The sequence below is a fragment of the Hemiscyllium ocellatum genome, chromosome 50 (assembly GCF_020745735.1).
Source record: "Hemiscyllium ocellatum isolate sHemOce1 chromosome 50, sHemOce1.pat.X.cur, whole genome shotgun sequence".
NCBI lineage: Eukaryota > Metazoa > Chordata > Chondrichthyes > Orectolobiformes > Hemiscylliidae > Hemiscyllium > Hemiscyllium ocellatum.
In genome coordinates this window covers 4,139,645-4,154,227 of record NC_083450.1, presented here as the reverse complement: position 1 = coordinate 4,154,227, position 14,583 = coordinate 4,139,645, and the positions used below count along the sequence as shown (strand labels likewise).

General features: G+C 53.8%; 1 protein-coding gene across 1 annotated transcript in view; it reads left to right on the top strand.

The window, feature by feature from the left end:
* The window catches only part of LOC132805525 (brevican core protein-like), a 67,641-nt gene that overhangs the window by 16,369 nt on the left and 36,689 nt on the right, over positions 1–14,583 (top strand). The window contains exons 6-7 of the mRNA XM_060820637.1: positions 4,427–5,014; positions 12,408–13,650. Coding sequence (XP_060676620.1) covers positions 4,427–5,014; positions 12,408–13,650 — 1,831 coding nt within the window. The remainder of the gene's footprint in view (positions 1–4,426; positions 5,015–12,407; positions 13,651–14,583) is intronic.

The window sequence follows — 14,583 nt, the reverse complement described above, 5'->3', positions numbered from 1 at the left end:
ATTGAGGGGGAATGGGGAGGTGAGGGGGCAGGAGGATTGTGGGGGAATGGGGAGGTGAGGGGGTTGGAGGATTGAGGGGAATGGGGAGGTGAGGGGGCAGGAGTATTGAGGGGGAATGGGGAGGTGAGGGGGTTGGAGGATTGAGGGGAATGGGGAGGTGAGGGGTTTGGAGGATTGAGGGGAATGGGGAGGTGAGGGGGCAGTAGGATTGAGGGGAATGGGGAGGTGATGGGGCAGGAGGATTGAGGGGGAATGGGGAGGTGAGGGGCCAGGAGGATTGAGGGGAATGGGGAGGTGATGGGGCAGGAGGATTGAGTGGAATGGGGAGGTGAGGGGGCAGAAGGATTGAGGGGGAATGGTTGAGGTGAGGGGGTTGGAGGATTGAGTGGAATGGGGAGGTGAGGGGGCAGAAGGATTGAGGGGGAATGGTTGAGGTGAGGGGGTTGGAGGATGAGGGGGAATGGGGAGGTGACGGGGCAGGAGGATTGAGGGAGAAGGGGAGGTGAGGGTTGGAGGATTGAGGGGAATGTGGAGGTGAGGGGGTTGGAGGATTGAGGGGGATTGGGGAGGTGAGGGGCAGGAGGAATGAGGGGAATGGGGAGGTGAGGGGTTTGGAGGAATGAGGGGAATGGGGAGGTGAGGGGTTTGGAGGATTGAGGGGAATGGGGAGGTGAGGGGCAGGAGGATTGAGGGGAATGGGGAGGTGATGGGGCAGGAGGATTGAGTGGAATGCTGAGGTGAGGGGGCAGAAGGATTGTGGGGGAATGGTTGAGGTGAGGGGGTTGGAGGATTGAGGGGGAATGGGGAGGTGAGGGGGCAGGAGGATTGAGGGAGAATGGGGAGGTGAGGGGTTGGAGGATTGAGGGGGAATGTGGAGGTGAGGGGGTTGGAGGATTGAGGGGGATTGGGGAGGTGAGGGGGCAGGAGGATTGAGGGGAATGGGGAGGTGAGGGGTTTGGAGGATTGAGGGGAATGGGGAGGTGAGGGGGCAGGAGGATTGAGGGGAATGGGGAGGTGATGGGGCAGGGGGATTGAGGGGGAATGGGGAGGTGAGGGGGCAGGAGGATTGAGGGGGAATGGGGAGGTGAGGGCGTTGGAGGATTGAGTGGAATGCGGAGGTGAGGGGGCAGAAGGATTGAGGGGGAATGGTTGAGGTGAGGGGGTTGGAGGATTGAGGGGGAATGGGGAGGTGAGGGGGCAGGAGGATTGAGGGAGAATGGGGAGGTGAGGGGTTGGAGGATTGAGGGGGAATGTGGAGGTGAGGGGGTTGGAGGATTGAGGGGGATTGGGGAGGTGAGGGGGCAGGAGGATTGAGGGGGAATGGGGAGGTGAGGGGGTTGGAGGATTGAGGGGAATGGGGAGGTGAGGGGGCAGGAGGATTGAGGGGGAATGGGGAGGTGAGTGGATTGGAGGATTGAGGGGGAATGGGGAGGTGAGGGGGTTGGAGGATTGAGGGGAATGGGGAGGTGAGGGCAGGAGGATTGAGGGGAATGGGGAGGTGAGGGGGCAGGAGGATTGAGGGGGAATGGGGAGGTGAGCGGGTTGGAGGATTGAGGGGAATGGGGAGGTGAGGGGCAGGAGGATTGAGGGGAATGGGGAGGTGAGGGGGCAGGAGGATTGAGGGGAATGGGGAGGTGATGGGGCAGGAGGATTGAGGGGGAATGGGGAGGTGAGGGGGTTGGAGGATTGAGGGGGAATGGGGAGGTGAGCGGGTTGGAGGATTGAGGGGAATGGGGAGGTGAGGGGTTTGGAGGATTGAGGGGGAATGGGGAGGTGAGGGGGCAGGAGGATTGAGGGGAATGGGGAGGTGAGCGGGTTGGAGGATTGAGGGGAATGGGGAGGTGAGGGGTTTGGAGGATTGAGGGGAATGGGGAGGTGAGGGGCAGGAGGATTGAGGGGAAGGGGGAGGTGAGGGGGCAGTAGGATTGAGGGGGAATCGGGAGGTGAGGGGGCAGGAGGATTGAGGGGAATGGGGAGGTGAGGGGGCAGGAGGATTGAGGGGGAATGGGGAGGTGAGGGGGCAGGAGGATTGAGGGGAATGGGGAGGTGAGCGGGTTGGAGGATTGAGGGGAATGGGGAGGTGAGGGGTTTGGAGGATTGAGGGGTATGGGGAGGTGAGGGGCAGGAGGATTGAGGGGAATGGGGAGGTGAGGGGGCAGTAGGATTGAGGGGGAATGGGGAGGTGAGGGGCAGGAGGATTGAGGGGGAATGGGGAGGTGAGGGGGCAGGAGGATTGAGGGGAATGGGGAGGTGAGCAGGTTGGAGGATTGAGGGGAATGGGGAGGTGAGGGGTTTGGAGGATTGAGGGGAATGGGGAGGTGAGGGGCAGGAGGATTGAGGGGAATGGGGAGGTGAGGGGGCAGTAGGATTGAGGGGGAATCGGGAGGTGAGGGGGCAGGAGGATTGAGGGGAATGGGGAGGTGAGGGGGCAGGAGGATTGAGGTGAATGGGGAGGTGAGGGGGTTGGAGGATTGAGGGGGAATGGAGAGGTGAGGGGGCAGGAGGATTGAGGGGAATGGGGAGGTGAGGGGGTTGGAGGATTGAGGGGGAATGGGGAGGTGAGGGGGCAGGAGGATTATGGGGGAATGGGGAGGTGAGGGGGCAGGAGGATTGAGGGGAATGGGGAGGTGAGGGGGTTGGAGGATTGAGGGGGAATGGGGAGGTGAGGGGCTTGGAGGATTGAGGGGGAATGGGGAGGTGAGGGGGTTGGAGGATTGAGGGGAATGGCGAGATGAGGGGGCAGGAGGATTGAGGGGGACTGGGGAGGTGAGGGGGTTGGAGGAATGAGGGGAATGCGGAGGTGAGGGGGTAGGAGGATTGAGGGGGAATGGTGAGGTGAGGGGGTTTGAGGATTGAGGGGAATGGGGAGGTGATGGGGCAGGAGGATTGAGGGGGAATGGGGAGGTGAGGGGGTTGGGGGATTGAGGGGGAATGGGGAGGTGAGGGGGGCAGGAGGATTGAGGGGAATGGGGAGGTGAGGGGGTTGGGGGATTCAGGGGGAATGGGGAAGTAAGGGGGCAGGAGTATTGAGGGGGAATGGGGAGGTGAGGGGGCAGGAGGATGAGGGGGAATGGGGAGGTAAGGGTGTTGGGGGATTGAGCGGGAATGGGGAGGTGAGGGGGTTGGGGGATTGAGGGGGAATGGGGAGGTGAGGGGGCAGGAGGATTGAGGGGGAATGGGGAGGTGAGGGGGTTGGGGGATTGAGGGGGAATTGGGAGGTGAGGGAGCAGGAGGATTGAAGGGAATGGGGAGGTGAGGGGGCACGTGGATTGAGGGGGACTGGGGAGGTGAGGGGGTTGGAGGAATGAGGGGAATGCGGAGGTGAGGGGGTAGGAGGATTGAGGGGGAATGGGGAGGTGAGGGAGTTTGAGGATTGAGGGGAATGGGGAGGTGATGGGGCAGGAGGATTGAGGGGGAATGGGGAGGTGAGGGGGTTGGGGGATTGAGGGGGAATGGGGAGGTGAGGGGGGCAGGAGGATTGAGGGGAATGGGGAGGTGAGGGGGTTGGGGGATTGAGGGGGAATGGGGAAGTAAGGGGGCAGGAGTATTGAGGGGGAATGGGGAGGTGAGGGGGCAGGAGGATGAGGGGGAATGGGGAGGTAAGGGTGTTGGGGGATTGAGCGGGAATGGGGAGGTGAGGGGGTTGGGGGATTGAGGGGGAATGGGGAGGTGAGGGGGCAGGAGGATGAGGGGGAATGGGGAGGTGAGGGTGTTGGGGGATTGAGCGGGAATGGGGAGGTGAGGGGGTTGGGGGATTGAGGGGGAATGGGGAGGTGAGGGGGCAGGAGGATGAGGGGGAATGGGGAGGTGAGGGTGTTGGGGGATTGAGGGGGAATGGGGAGGTGAGGGGGTTGGGGGATTGAGGGGGAATGGGGAGGTGACGGGGTTGTGGGATTGAGGGGGAATGGGGAGGTGAGGGGGCAGGAGGATTGAGGGGGAATGGGGAGGTGAGGGGGTTGGGGGATTGAGGGGGAATTGGGAGGTGAGGGAGCAGGAGGATTGAAGGGAATGGGGAGGTGAGGGGGCAGGTGGATTGAGGGGGAATGGGGAGGTGAGGGGGCAGGAGGATTGAGGGGAATGTAACAGACTGAAGGAGGGGGCTGAATGGCCTCTTTATCTTGTTCATGTAACAGGCTAGAGGAGGGGGTTTGAGTGGCCTCTTCCTCTTGATGTGTAACAGTCTCAAACAGTTGGTGAATTTCACAAATAACCAGCTTGATTGGGCTGAATAGCCTCTTCCTGTGTCATTGGCTCGGGAAGGTGTGAAGTCCATTGCTGGGGCACTATGCTCTCTTTCAGTTCTCTGTTTCCGTGGATGTTTGAGCCGTTCGTTAGTTTGTTTGAGCTGTGTTCGGAAGCATTCGCTCGAATTTGGATCATATAACCGCAGCCCAGTCCCCTCCCATTCTCTCTCATGCCTTTGCAGAAATGGAGGAGTCCTATTCTGACTACTTTGCGACAGACCTGGAATACGAGGACCACACAGAGGATTCAGTGCTGGTGCAGAGCACGACGGAGGGCGTGGGGGAGCTCGTGACTGAGGCTGAGGCCGGTGAAGAGGTCAAGGGGGACGTGTTTACCTTCACGCCGAGCACAGACGTGGTTCCACTGGACAACCCACATACCCCAGCTGCCACGCCTCACACTGCACTGGTGGTGCCCCAACTCAACACTGTCCTGCAAGCACTGACAACCGTTCCTGCACCCCAGGACCGGTGGGGCTCCACACCCCAGCACTGGCCAGCTTCAGAAACCCCTGGCGGGAACCAGGCTGCCCCCAGCAGCGAGGACCAGGACCCACTATGTGCCCAGGGGCCTCCACATAGCGGGCAGCTGGATTGCGATGACGGAGACGAGAGCATTGGCTCCGAGGTCCGGGTACCTCTTGGTCAAGCCCCCCCAGCTGGCAAGGAGGGCACAGCATCCCCACCACGAGTGCCAGGAACCGCTCCCCAGGAGGAAGGAGGCATGGATGAGGAGGGGACACATGTACTGAATGCTCTCCAACCAACAGGTAGGCCTTCATACGGTTGATTCCTGGGCACCGAAGTGTGGAGAGGGTTGCATTTGCCCATCAACAGCCTCTGAACCCTCAGTTTCTGTTTTGCCACAGACCTGAGAGTTGGTCCATTCATTGTAGAAGGATACAATGCCAACTCTGTCTGTCTGTTTGTCTGTCTTTTTGTCTGTCTGTCTCCCTTCTATCTGTCTATCTGTCTCTATCTATCGATCTGTCTCTCTCTCTCTCTCACAATCAATGGGGGATTCCGTTGGTGGTCCGGCACCCCCCTCTGTAACTAGGGAAACGTGGGTGACCGATTTCAACAGAGTAGGATCCCATTGTGCAGCCATACACATCCTTAACGGTGTTCAGGGCCGGGGATCTTGAGTTATGCTGGGTGTCATGGACCGCAGTGGCTCCAGTGTTCGGGGGTGGGTGGTGAGGAAATGGGTTCCCGTCTTCCCATCTCTGCTTGCTGGCCCATGCTGAGGGGCTGAGATTCTACCAGTGTTTGAAAGGTTACATTTCCCACCTCAGGGTCGAGACGAGGGTTGTGACATGGAGGAATGGTGGATGAGGTGAATTTAAATTATGATCACTCTTCCCCTCTTACGTCCAAGACAGCAATGTATTGTCTGGTTCCTTTCTTTACTCTTTGTTTTAACTCCTGCCTGTTACTGAGGTGGGTCAAAGGCAGTTTCTGAAACTCTGCTTCTCGAGTTACTGAACAAAGCCCACGGAAAAACTCCTTTCGGATGAAATCGAAGGAAGGGTGGACTAACAACATTGAGAACACAAAGTCATTGCTTCACACAAGCACTCACACTTCGGGAAGACAGGGCAGGAGAGGAGGTAGGTTATAAAATTGCAGTTTTGGTCAATCAAGATGTGTCTAACAAAATCGGTTCATGTAATAATAGATTTCTTCAGTGAATGGTGCTCCTCACTGCAGCAAAACTTTCTAGCCAACTATTGAAAGAGATTTGAGGGGTTGAGGTGTTCCAGGCAACTTAGCCCTTACTCCAACCCTCAGCCTAGACTGTGGTGAGACTGTGGCCCCAGACAAGGGGCAGAGGGTGTTGTCGATTTCAGACGGTCCCTCATCAATCCAATCGGAAATTCAGGAGGAACGTCAATCCTCTCCCTCCCCACGCACCCCCCCAGAGAATGAGGGGAATGTGGGACTCGCTCCCATGGGGAGCGCTGCATTGATGGAGGCAGGGAGTGGGGAGGTGGAGGAAGCAGGACAGACTCGAGGGAGGAAGAGAAGGATCAGGGGATGGTGGGTGGAGGGAGACGATGGTGGGTGGGGTGGTGATGTTGTGGGAGGAGGCTCACGGAGATCGCAGATCAGCGAGGCTGAATGGCCTGTTTTGGTGCTGGAAAGTGGTGCTCTAAGAGATTGTAGAGACTGTTGGTGGGGGAGGAACATGTCAATTTGGACAGGAATGGACAGTGATTAATGGCCTTCATTCCTCAGCTTGTCTTCCTACCATCTCTAACCTGGTCTTCACACTTCTTTCTCTCTCTTTCCCATCCTCTTCTTTCCTGACTGCCAGGGGATTTCCTTTGTTTGGAGTTGGTCACTAGTATGAACCCGAACCCCTGCAATACATCCTATGGGCTCTCAGGAAAGCGGTGGCTGCTACCCCCCCACCCCATATCCTCACTTCCGTAACCCATCCCCCGTCGACTCCCTGTGGATCGCAGCTCAGTCTAACTCGGCCTCGAACAGATCCAGCAACCCACAGACCCACGGCCCTTCTTGTCTCTGCCTTCAGTGGGAAACCCCTTTTTTCTGAAACTTTGCCCCCTTCCAGTTCCAGATTCTGTTCCCAACAGGGAGGCAATATCCCCTCAGTTATACTCTCTCTTAAGTAAGTGAACCAAAACTGTACACAATACTCCGGTTCGGACCTCTCCCATACCCTGCAGCAAAACATCCTGAATTTTACATTCCATTCCCCTCACCCTATATACCAATATTGCCGTAGCTTTCCTGATCACTGGCTGCGCCTTGCAGACCAACTTTCTGTACCAGGACACCCAGATCCCTCTGTACCACTAGACTCTGTGGAATTCTCTGCCTCCGAAAGCAGCTGAGGCCGAAACATTGAACTTATTTGAAGGAGCTTGATACAGTTCTTAGAGCTAAAAGGGGTCAAATGGTATGGGGGAGAAAGGGGGGAACAGGAGACTGAATTGGATGATCAGCCTTGATCCTGTTGCATGGTAGAGCGGGCTTGAGGGGCTGAATGACCGACACCTGCTCCTTTTTTGCCACCTCTCTCCATTTAACCTTCTACTCTTCACTAGAGTGGACGACCTCACGTTTCTCTAACTGAAACTCCTTCTCCAAGTACCTACCAGTCTTACTCCCTCACCTGGAATATAGATTCATTGATTCCACAGATAAATGACCATCTGAGTCAGAAGAGCCTCCTCAAATCAACTTTAAATGGGAGACAGGCAAAGCGCTCTAAAATTCAATCCCTGTTTCTCATCAAACTGAAGAAAAAGCTTTTGTCAATCATCAGTAACAAAAGTTGCTTGCTTTGGTTCCTTTCTTACTGCAATCGAAAACACCAGACCTCCACCAGATCCCTTCAGTGAACTCAGAATAGCTCATTTACCAAAAGCATGCTGCTTAACTGGTTACCTAAGTGACTGTGAAGGAATGAAGGATATGCCTCTTCATCCTTAATGCACACACACTTCCATGCAGACAGAAGACCACACAGCTCTGCAACATACACTGGATAGGAGAAGAACAGGCTTTAAGAAAAAAAAATGCTATGATTGGTCAAGGATTCAAAATGCGGATCATAAATAGATCACAGTTCTTTTGATTGTCCGTCAACCAGCTTCGATTGCTGTTATTTCCAGAGCATTTGGAGACCCTGGGCTCAGGTAGCAGATCAGTTAGACCCAGGTCCTTGGCTTGAGTTAATCATTTGACATTTGGAGTCTATGAGGATGTCTAACTAATTTTATTCTGAGGGTTATTGTTTACTCAGAGAGAGGGGGAGAGAGAGAGAGAGACGGAGAGACAGAGAGGGACACAAAGAGAAGAGAGAGGAAAAGAAAGAGAGAGTGAGAGAGAAACATAGGTACAGAGAGAGAGTTGGCACTGCATCCCTCCACAATGGATCGACACTCAAGTCTGTGGCAAAACAGAAACCAAATATTCAGAGGCTGTTGATAGGCAGTCTTCAGCACAAAGCCTCTTCCAAATCTCACTCTGTCCAAACTATCCATCTTGTCCAGTTCTCAAGGTAGATACAGATCCAGCCGATCCAACCATTTCTCATAAGATAACCTCCCCTTCTGCCAAGCTGCTTCCAATATCCTTCGTTAAAGCTTGCTCACAGTATTCCAGATGTGGCCTTACCAACACACAGTGCAATTACAATGAAAACATCCCTACTTTTATATTCCATTCCCCTTGGTATGGCCTTCCTAACCACTTGCTGTTTTTGTAGATTAACTTGATGTACCAGGACACTCATTTCTCCCTGTTCTTCAATGTCCTGCAATCTCTCTCCCCACCTCAATGAAAGAAAACAAACCTTGTGGGTGCTAGAATCTGAAACAGGAACACAAAGTGGCGGGGAAAGTCAGCAGGTCTGACAGTCTCTGAACGAGGGGTGGAGTGGGCAAGGAGAGAGAATTAACATTTCCAGTCTGAGGGTGGAATCAGGATTGGGGGGTTGGGGGGGGGTGGGAGAGAGAGAGAGAGAGAGAAACAGAGACTGGCGGCACACAAACCTATCTCCTGTCTTGCAGCTCACTGGCTCCAAGGGCAAGTCATATTGGATTGGAAACGTTAACTCCATGTGCAGATTTGATGGGCAGAATGGCCTGCTTCTGCTCCTCTGTCTGACAGTTTTCCTCCCTCTCTATGCTTAGCTTCCCCACCATGTCATCTTTAATATTCCCCTGACTAACTCAGGAACAGGAGGAGGCCATTCAGACTGTTCCACCATTCAGTGAGACCTGACTGACCTGCAGCCCTGACTCCACTGAGTTGCCTTGTAGAATCATAGAATTTAATAGTACAGGAGGCCATTCGACCCCTCAGCTTCCAAAAGAGCTGTCCAGCTAGTCTCACTTTCCAGCCCTATCTCTGTAACCCTCTAGACTCATCAGTTTAAAACAGACATCCAGCTCTCTTTTGAAACCTCCGATGGAATCCCCTTCCACCATTCTCCCAGGTGGCTCATTCCAAATTCTGACTCTCTGAGTAAAATTGTTTCTTCTCATCTCATTCCTAGCTCTCTTGCTGACAATTCTGAAGCTATGAGCCGTAGTTACTAATATGGAGAAAGTGAGGATGTATGCAGATGCTGGAGATCAGAGCTGAAAATGTGTTGCTGGAAAAGCGCAGCAGGTCAGGCAGCATCCAAGGAACAGGAAATTCGACGTTTCGGGCATAAGCCCTTCATCAAGAGAGGGCTGATGAAGGGCTTATGCCTGAAACGTCGAATTTCCTGTTCCTTGGATGCTGCCTGACCTGCTGCCCTTTTCCAGCAACACATTTTCAGCCGTAATTACTAATATACCAACCAATGGAAACAGAATATCATCATTTGGAACACCTCAGTAAGCTGGTTTGAGGATTCTTAGAGGCTGGCACATGTTACATGCCAATGTCTGTAGAAAGAAAGGCTGGATAAGCTGGACCTTTTCCACTGGAGGGTAGAGGTTGAGAGGTGACCTGATAGAAATTTATAAAAGAATGAAAGGTATAGATAGAGTTAATGGTAGTTGTCTTTTCCCTATGATGGGGGATTCTAAGATGAGGGAGCACGTTTTTAAGGTGAGAGGAGAGAAATTTAAAGAAGACATGAGGGAATCTTTTACACAGAGGGTGTTTCACGAGTGGAATGAACATCCTGAGGAAGTGGTCAATATGGGCACAGTTACAACATTTAAAAGATATTTGAATAAGTAGGAAAGGTGTGGAGGGATATGGGCCAGTAGCAGGTAGGTGGGACTCGTTTAGTTTGGGATTTCAGTCAGCATGGACTGGTTGGGCCGAAGGGTCTGTTTCTGTGCTGTGTGAATCCAGGACTATAACTGGATGTGTGTGGCTGGTGCCCATAGTGTAATACCTTGAGATGCTTGTGTCTGGATTTTGGCCCTTTTCTGTTAATACCTATACTTAACAAGAATTTCTGTCTCTCAGCGATAAAACTAACAACTGATCCCGCATCCACTGCCTGTTTGTGGAGATCAGTTCCAAACCTGGATCACATGTGTCTGTGTGTGCACACCGCACATGCCACATGTATGCAGAAGCACTTCCTAGCAACAGAAACAGAAATTGCTGGAGAAACTTGGTAGGTCAGGCAGTATCTGTGGAGAGAAAGAGAGAGAGACTGAGACAACATTTCAGGTTCAGTGAGTGTTCTTTCCACAAATGCTGAGATTTCTCCAGCAATTTCTGTTTTGGCTTCTGATTTCCAGGATCTGCAGTCCTTTCGACTTTCCTTTCCAATCTTTATCTACCCTGCCGTTCCCTGTTTGTGCTTGCTCTGCATTAATACTTCGACATTTGGAGTCTATGAGGTGGTGAGGGGCACTGATTCCTGGAACTAACTCAATTATTCAGAAAATACTTTGACAAGTTAGCTCGCTAGCTTACAAACAAGAACAGAAATTGTTGGGAAAATACTCAGTAGGTTCTTAAAGTGGGGGGTAGGGGTTCACTGAAAAATTGACTCTGCTTTTCTCCCTCACTCCTGTGGATGCTGCCAGACCTGCTGAGTTTCTCCAGTAATTTCTGTTTAAATCCAGCGTGTCTCAGTTCTGAGGAGGAGAGATACTGGACTCTCTGACACGCTGACTGCTTTTCTCCCTTCCACTCCCACGGCCAGACCTGCTTAGCCTCTCCAGCAATTCCTGCTTAAATCCAATATGACTCGGTTCTGAGGAGGAGATATATTGGACTTTCTGAAACACTGTCTCTTGCAGATGCTGCCAGACCTGCTGAGTTTCCCCAGCAACTTTTGTTTTCGTTTCTGATTTCCAGCAGCCACAGTTCTTTCCTTTTTCTGAGCTTACCAGCTAGTTTTCTTCTTTTGCTCACAAGAAAGTCATAGATCTAAAGTCAACCATTCCTGATGGCTCTACGTAGTCCAAATATCTTTGTGCCCATTGCTGTGTGGACTTGCTTTGTACAATTACATTTAAAAGACATCTGGATGGGTACATGCATAGGAAGGGTTTAGAGGGATATGGGTCAAATGCTGGCAAATGGGACTGGATTATTTGGATGTGAACATAAGAGGTATGGTTAGTAAGTTTGCAGCTGCCACCAAAATTGGTGGTGGAGTGGACAATGAAGAAGGTTACTTTCGAGTCCAACGGGATCTTGAGCAGATGGGCTGAGGAGTGGCAAATGATGTTTAATTTAGATAATCGTGAGGTGCTGCATTTTGGAAAGACAAATCAAGGCAGGATTTATACACTTCATGGCAAAGTCGTGGGGAGTACTGCTGAACAGAGAGAGCTTGGAGTGAAGGTTCATAGCTCCTTGAAAGTGGAATCGCAGGTAGATAGGATAGTGAAGAAGGCGTTTGGTATGCTTTCCTTTATTGGTTAGTACATTGAGTATAGCAGCTGGGAGGCCATGTTGCGGCTGTACAGGATATTGGCTAGGCCATTACTAGAATACTGCATTCAGTTCTGGTCTCCCTGCTATGGGAAGGATGTTGTAAAACTAGAAAGGCCTCAGAAAATATTTACAAGCATGTTGCCAGGGTTGAAAGACTTGAGGTATCAGGAGAGGCTGAATATGCTGGGGCTTTTTTCCCTGCACCATTGGAGGCTGAGGGGTGACCTAATAGAAGTTTATCAAATCATGGAGGCATGGATAAGGTAAATAGACAAAGTCTGGGGTGGGGGAGTCTAAAACTAGAGGGCATAGGTTTAAGGTGAAAAGGGAAAGATTTAAAAGAGACGTAAGGGGCAACTTTTTCACACAGAAGGTGGTACATGTATGAGATGAACTGCCAGAGGAAGTGGTGGAGGCTGGTACAATTGCAACATTTAAAAGGCATCTGGATGGGGACATGTATGGGAAGGGTTTGGAGGGATATGGGCCAAGTGCTGGCAAATGAGAATAGGTTAAAATATCTGATTGGCATGGACAAGTTGGACCTAAGGGTTTGTGTCCGTGCTCTATGACTCTATCTTTCTCTCTCCCTCTGGGGATCTGTAAACTTTGCTAGGAAGCCATTTTTGGAGGTGGCTCATGTTGGACATTTGCTCAACCCTGTTTAAATTCAAAATCCAGCAAAACAATAAAGAAAGGTAACCTGTAAAGCAGCACCGCCTCTGTGTGTCTGGACCCCCCTTCTTGCTGTTTGCTCTCCACTCTCCTGCCTTTTCTGTCCCTCAGGCGAGACCCTGGAGCCGAGAGGATGTGGCCGAGGGCAAGATGGAAGTCAGGGCAGCGAAGGCCTGGAAGGCTACCAGGGGCCTGCTGGTGAGGCCACAGACCTGGAGTTTACTTCCTCCATCTCCAAGGCCACTCGCCGGCAGCCCCACCACCGCCACCACCATCGTCTCCCCAGCGAGCGGGAGGCCGGTGGCCTGAATGAGGCCCAAGCCCGGACGCCAAGCCTGTGGCCCTCAACCACCGGGGGTGGACGTGATGGGGTGCCCCTAAGACCCCAGCAAGAGCTAGCATCACCACCTCCACCTCAGGCCGCCGACCCCGGGAGAGCAAGCCAAGGGTGGCCGAAAGGTTCTGGAAGATTGCCGGCTGCCGGAATCTGGCCCAGTGAAGTGACCCGCGGACGGAAGGAAGATTCTCGAAACTCGCCAGCTCCTAGCCTTTTGGAAAGTTCTAGAAGCTCGCAGGCAAGTGGACACTGGCCTGGAATGACCCACGGAGGGATGGAAGCTTCTAGAAACCCACCAACCTCTGGCCTTGTGGAAAGTTCTAGAAACTCGCAGCCGACTGGACTCTGGCCTGGAATGACCCGTGGAGGAACAGAAGATTCTAGAAACTTGCCGACCCCTGGCCTTGTAGAAAGTTCCAGAAACTCGCTAGTCCCCAGACTCCAGCCCAATGGAGTGACCGGTAGAGGGATGGTAGGTTCTGGAAAGAAGCCAGCCTTTCCTGTTCATCCATCGGATAGCCCGAGTGGAATGAGCGAGGCCCCTGGCCTTCTAGAAGATTCTGGAAGCTTGCCAGCCACCCCGGTTGGAGAGGGGCCCCTGGGGGAGCAGGGAGAAGGTTTCAGAAGGAACAGGAGCAGCCACGGGGCTCCATCTGGAGAAGTTGATGGCTGTAGGGCCTCAGGCCAGGCAGTGTCCCTGTTTCCAGCCACTCGGGCCCCCAGCCTGCCAGTGGGCCTGGGCTCCCCCAGGGTCCCCGACCATCTCGGGCCCTCTTCGCCCAACCATGGCCCCGTGCTCCGAGTTGATGGGGGTCCCACCCAGCAGGACTCGGCTCCATCTCCTCCTCCTCCCTTCGGCATTCCCATGGAGGAAGGGAGTGGGCTGGAGCCTGTGGCTCCCGATGGTGATGGACCCACTGAGAAGGCAACTTTTGGGAAGGCAACACAGCTGAAGGGGACACAAGGCCGGGGGCTCCTTCTCATTCTACTCGGAGCACTCTCTATCCAGATACCGAGGTACTAAACCTTCCCTTCATCCCCTCCCTCCCACCCACTCCCCCACTCCTCATTCCCCCACTTTCCATTCTCCCACTCCCCAACTCCCCATTCCCCCACGCCCCATTCTCCCATTTCCCCATTCCCCAACCCCCATTCTCCCATTCCCCCACTCCCCATTCCCCCACTCCCCATTCCCCATTCCCCACTCTCCCATTCCCTCACTCCAAACTCCCCTGACCCCCACTCCCCTACTCCCCATTCTCCCACTCCCCAACCCCCCCATTCTCCCACTCCCCAAACCCCCACTCTCCCACTCCCAACCCCTATTCTCCCACTCCCCCACTTCCCATTCTCCCACTCCCCAAACCCCCACTCTCCCACTCCCAACCCCTATTCTCCCACTCCCCCACTTCCCATTCTCCCACTCCCCAACACCCCATTCTCCCACTCCCAAACCCCATTTTCTCACTCCCCCACTCCCATTCTTCCACTCCCCATTCTCCCACTCTCCCACTCCCCATTCCCCCACTCCCAACCCCTCATTCTCCCACTCCCAACCCCTCATTCTCCCACTCCCAACCCCTCATTCTCCCACTCCCAACACCCCATTCTCCCACTCCCAACCCCTCATTCTCCCACTCCCCAACCCCTAATTCTCCCACTCCCAACCTCCCATTCTCTCACTCCCCCACTCCCCATTCTCCCACTTCCCACTCCCATTCTCCCACTCCCAACCCCCCATTCTCCCACTCCCCACCCCCATTCTCCCACTCCCCACCCCCCATTCTCTGACTCCAAATCCCCTATTCTCCTATTCTCCCACTCCCCATTCTCCAACTCCTAAACCCCCCATTCTCCCACTCCCCCACTCCCCATTCTCCCACTCCCCCACTCCCCATTCTCCCACTCCCCCACTCCCCATTCTCCCACTCCCCCACTCTCCATTCTCCC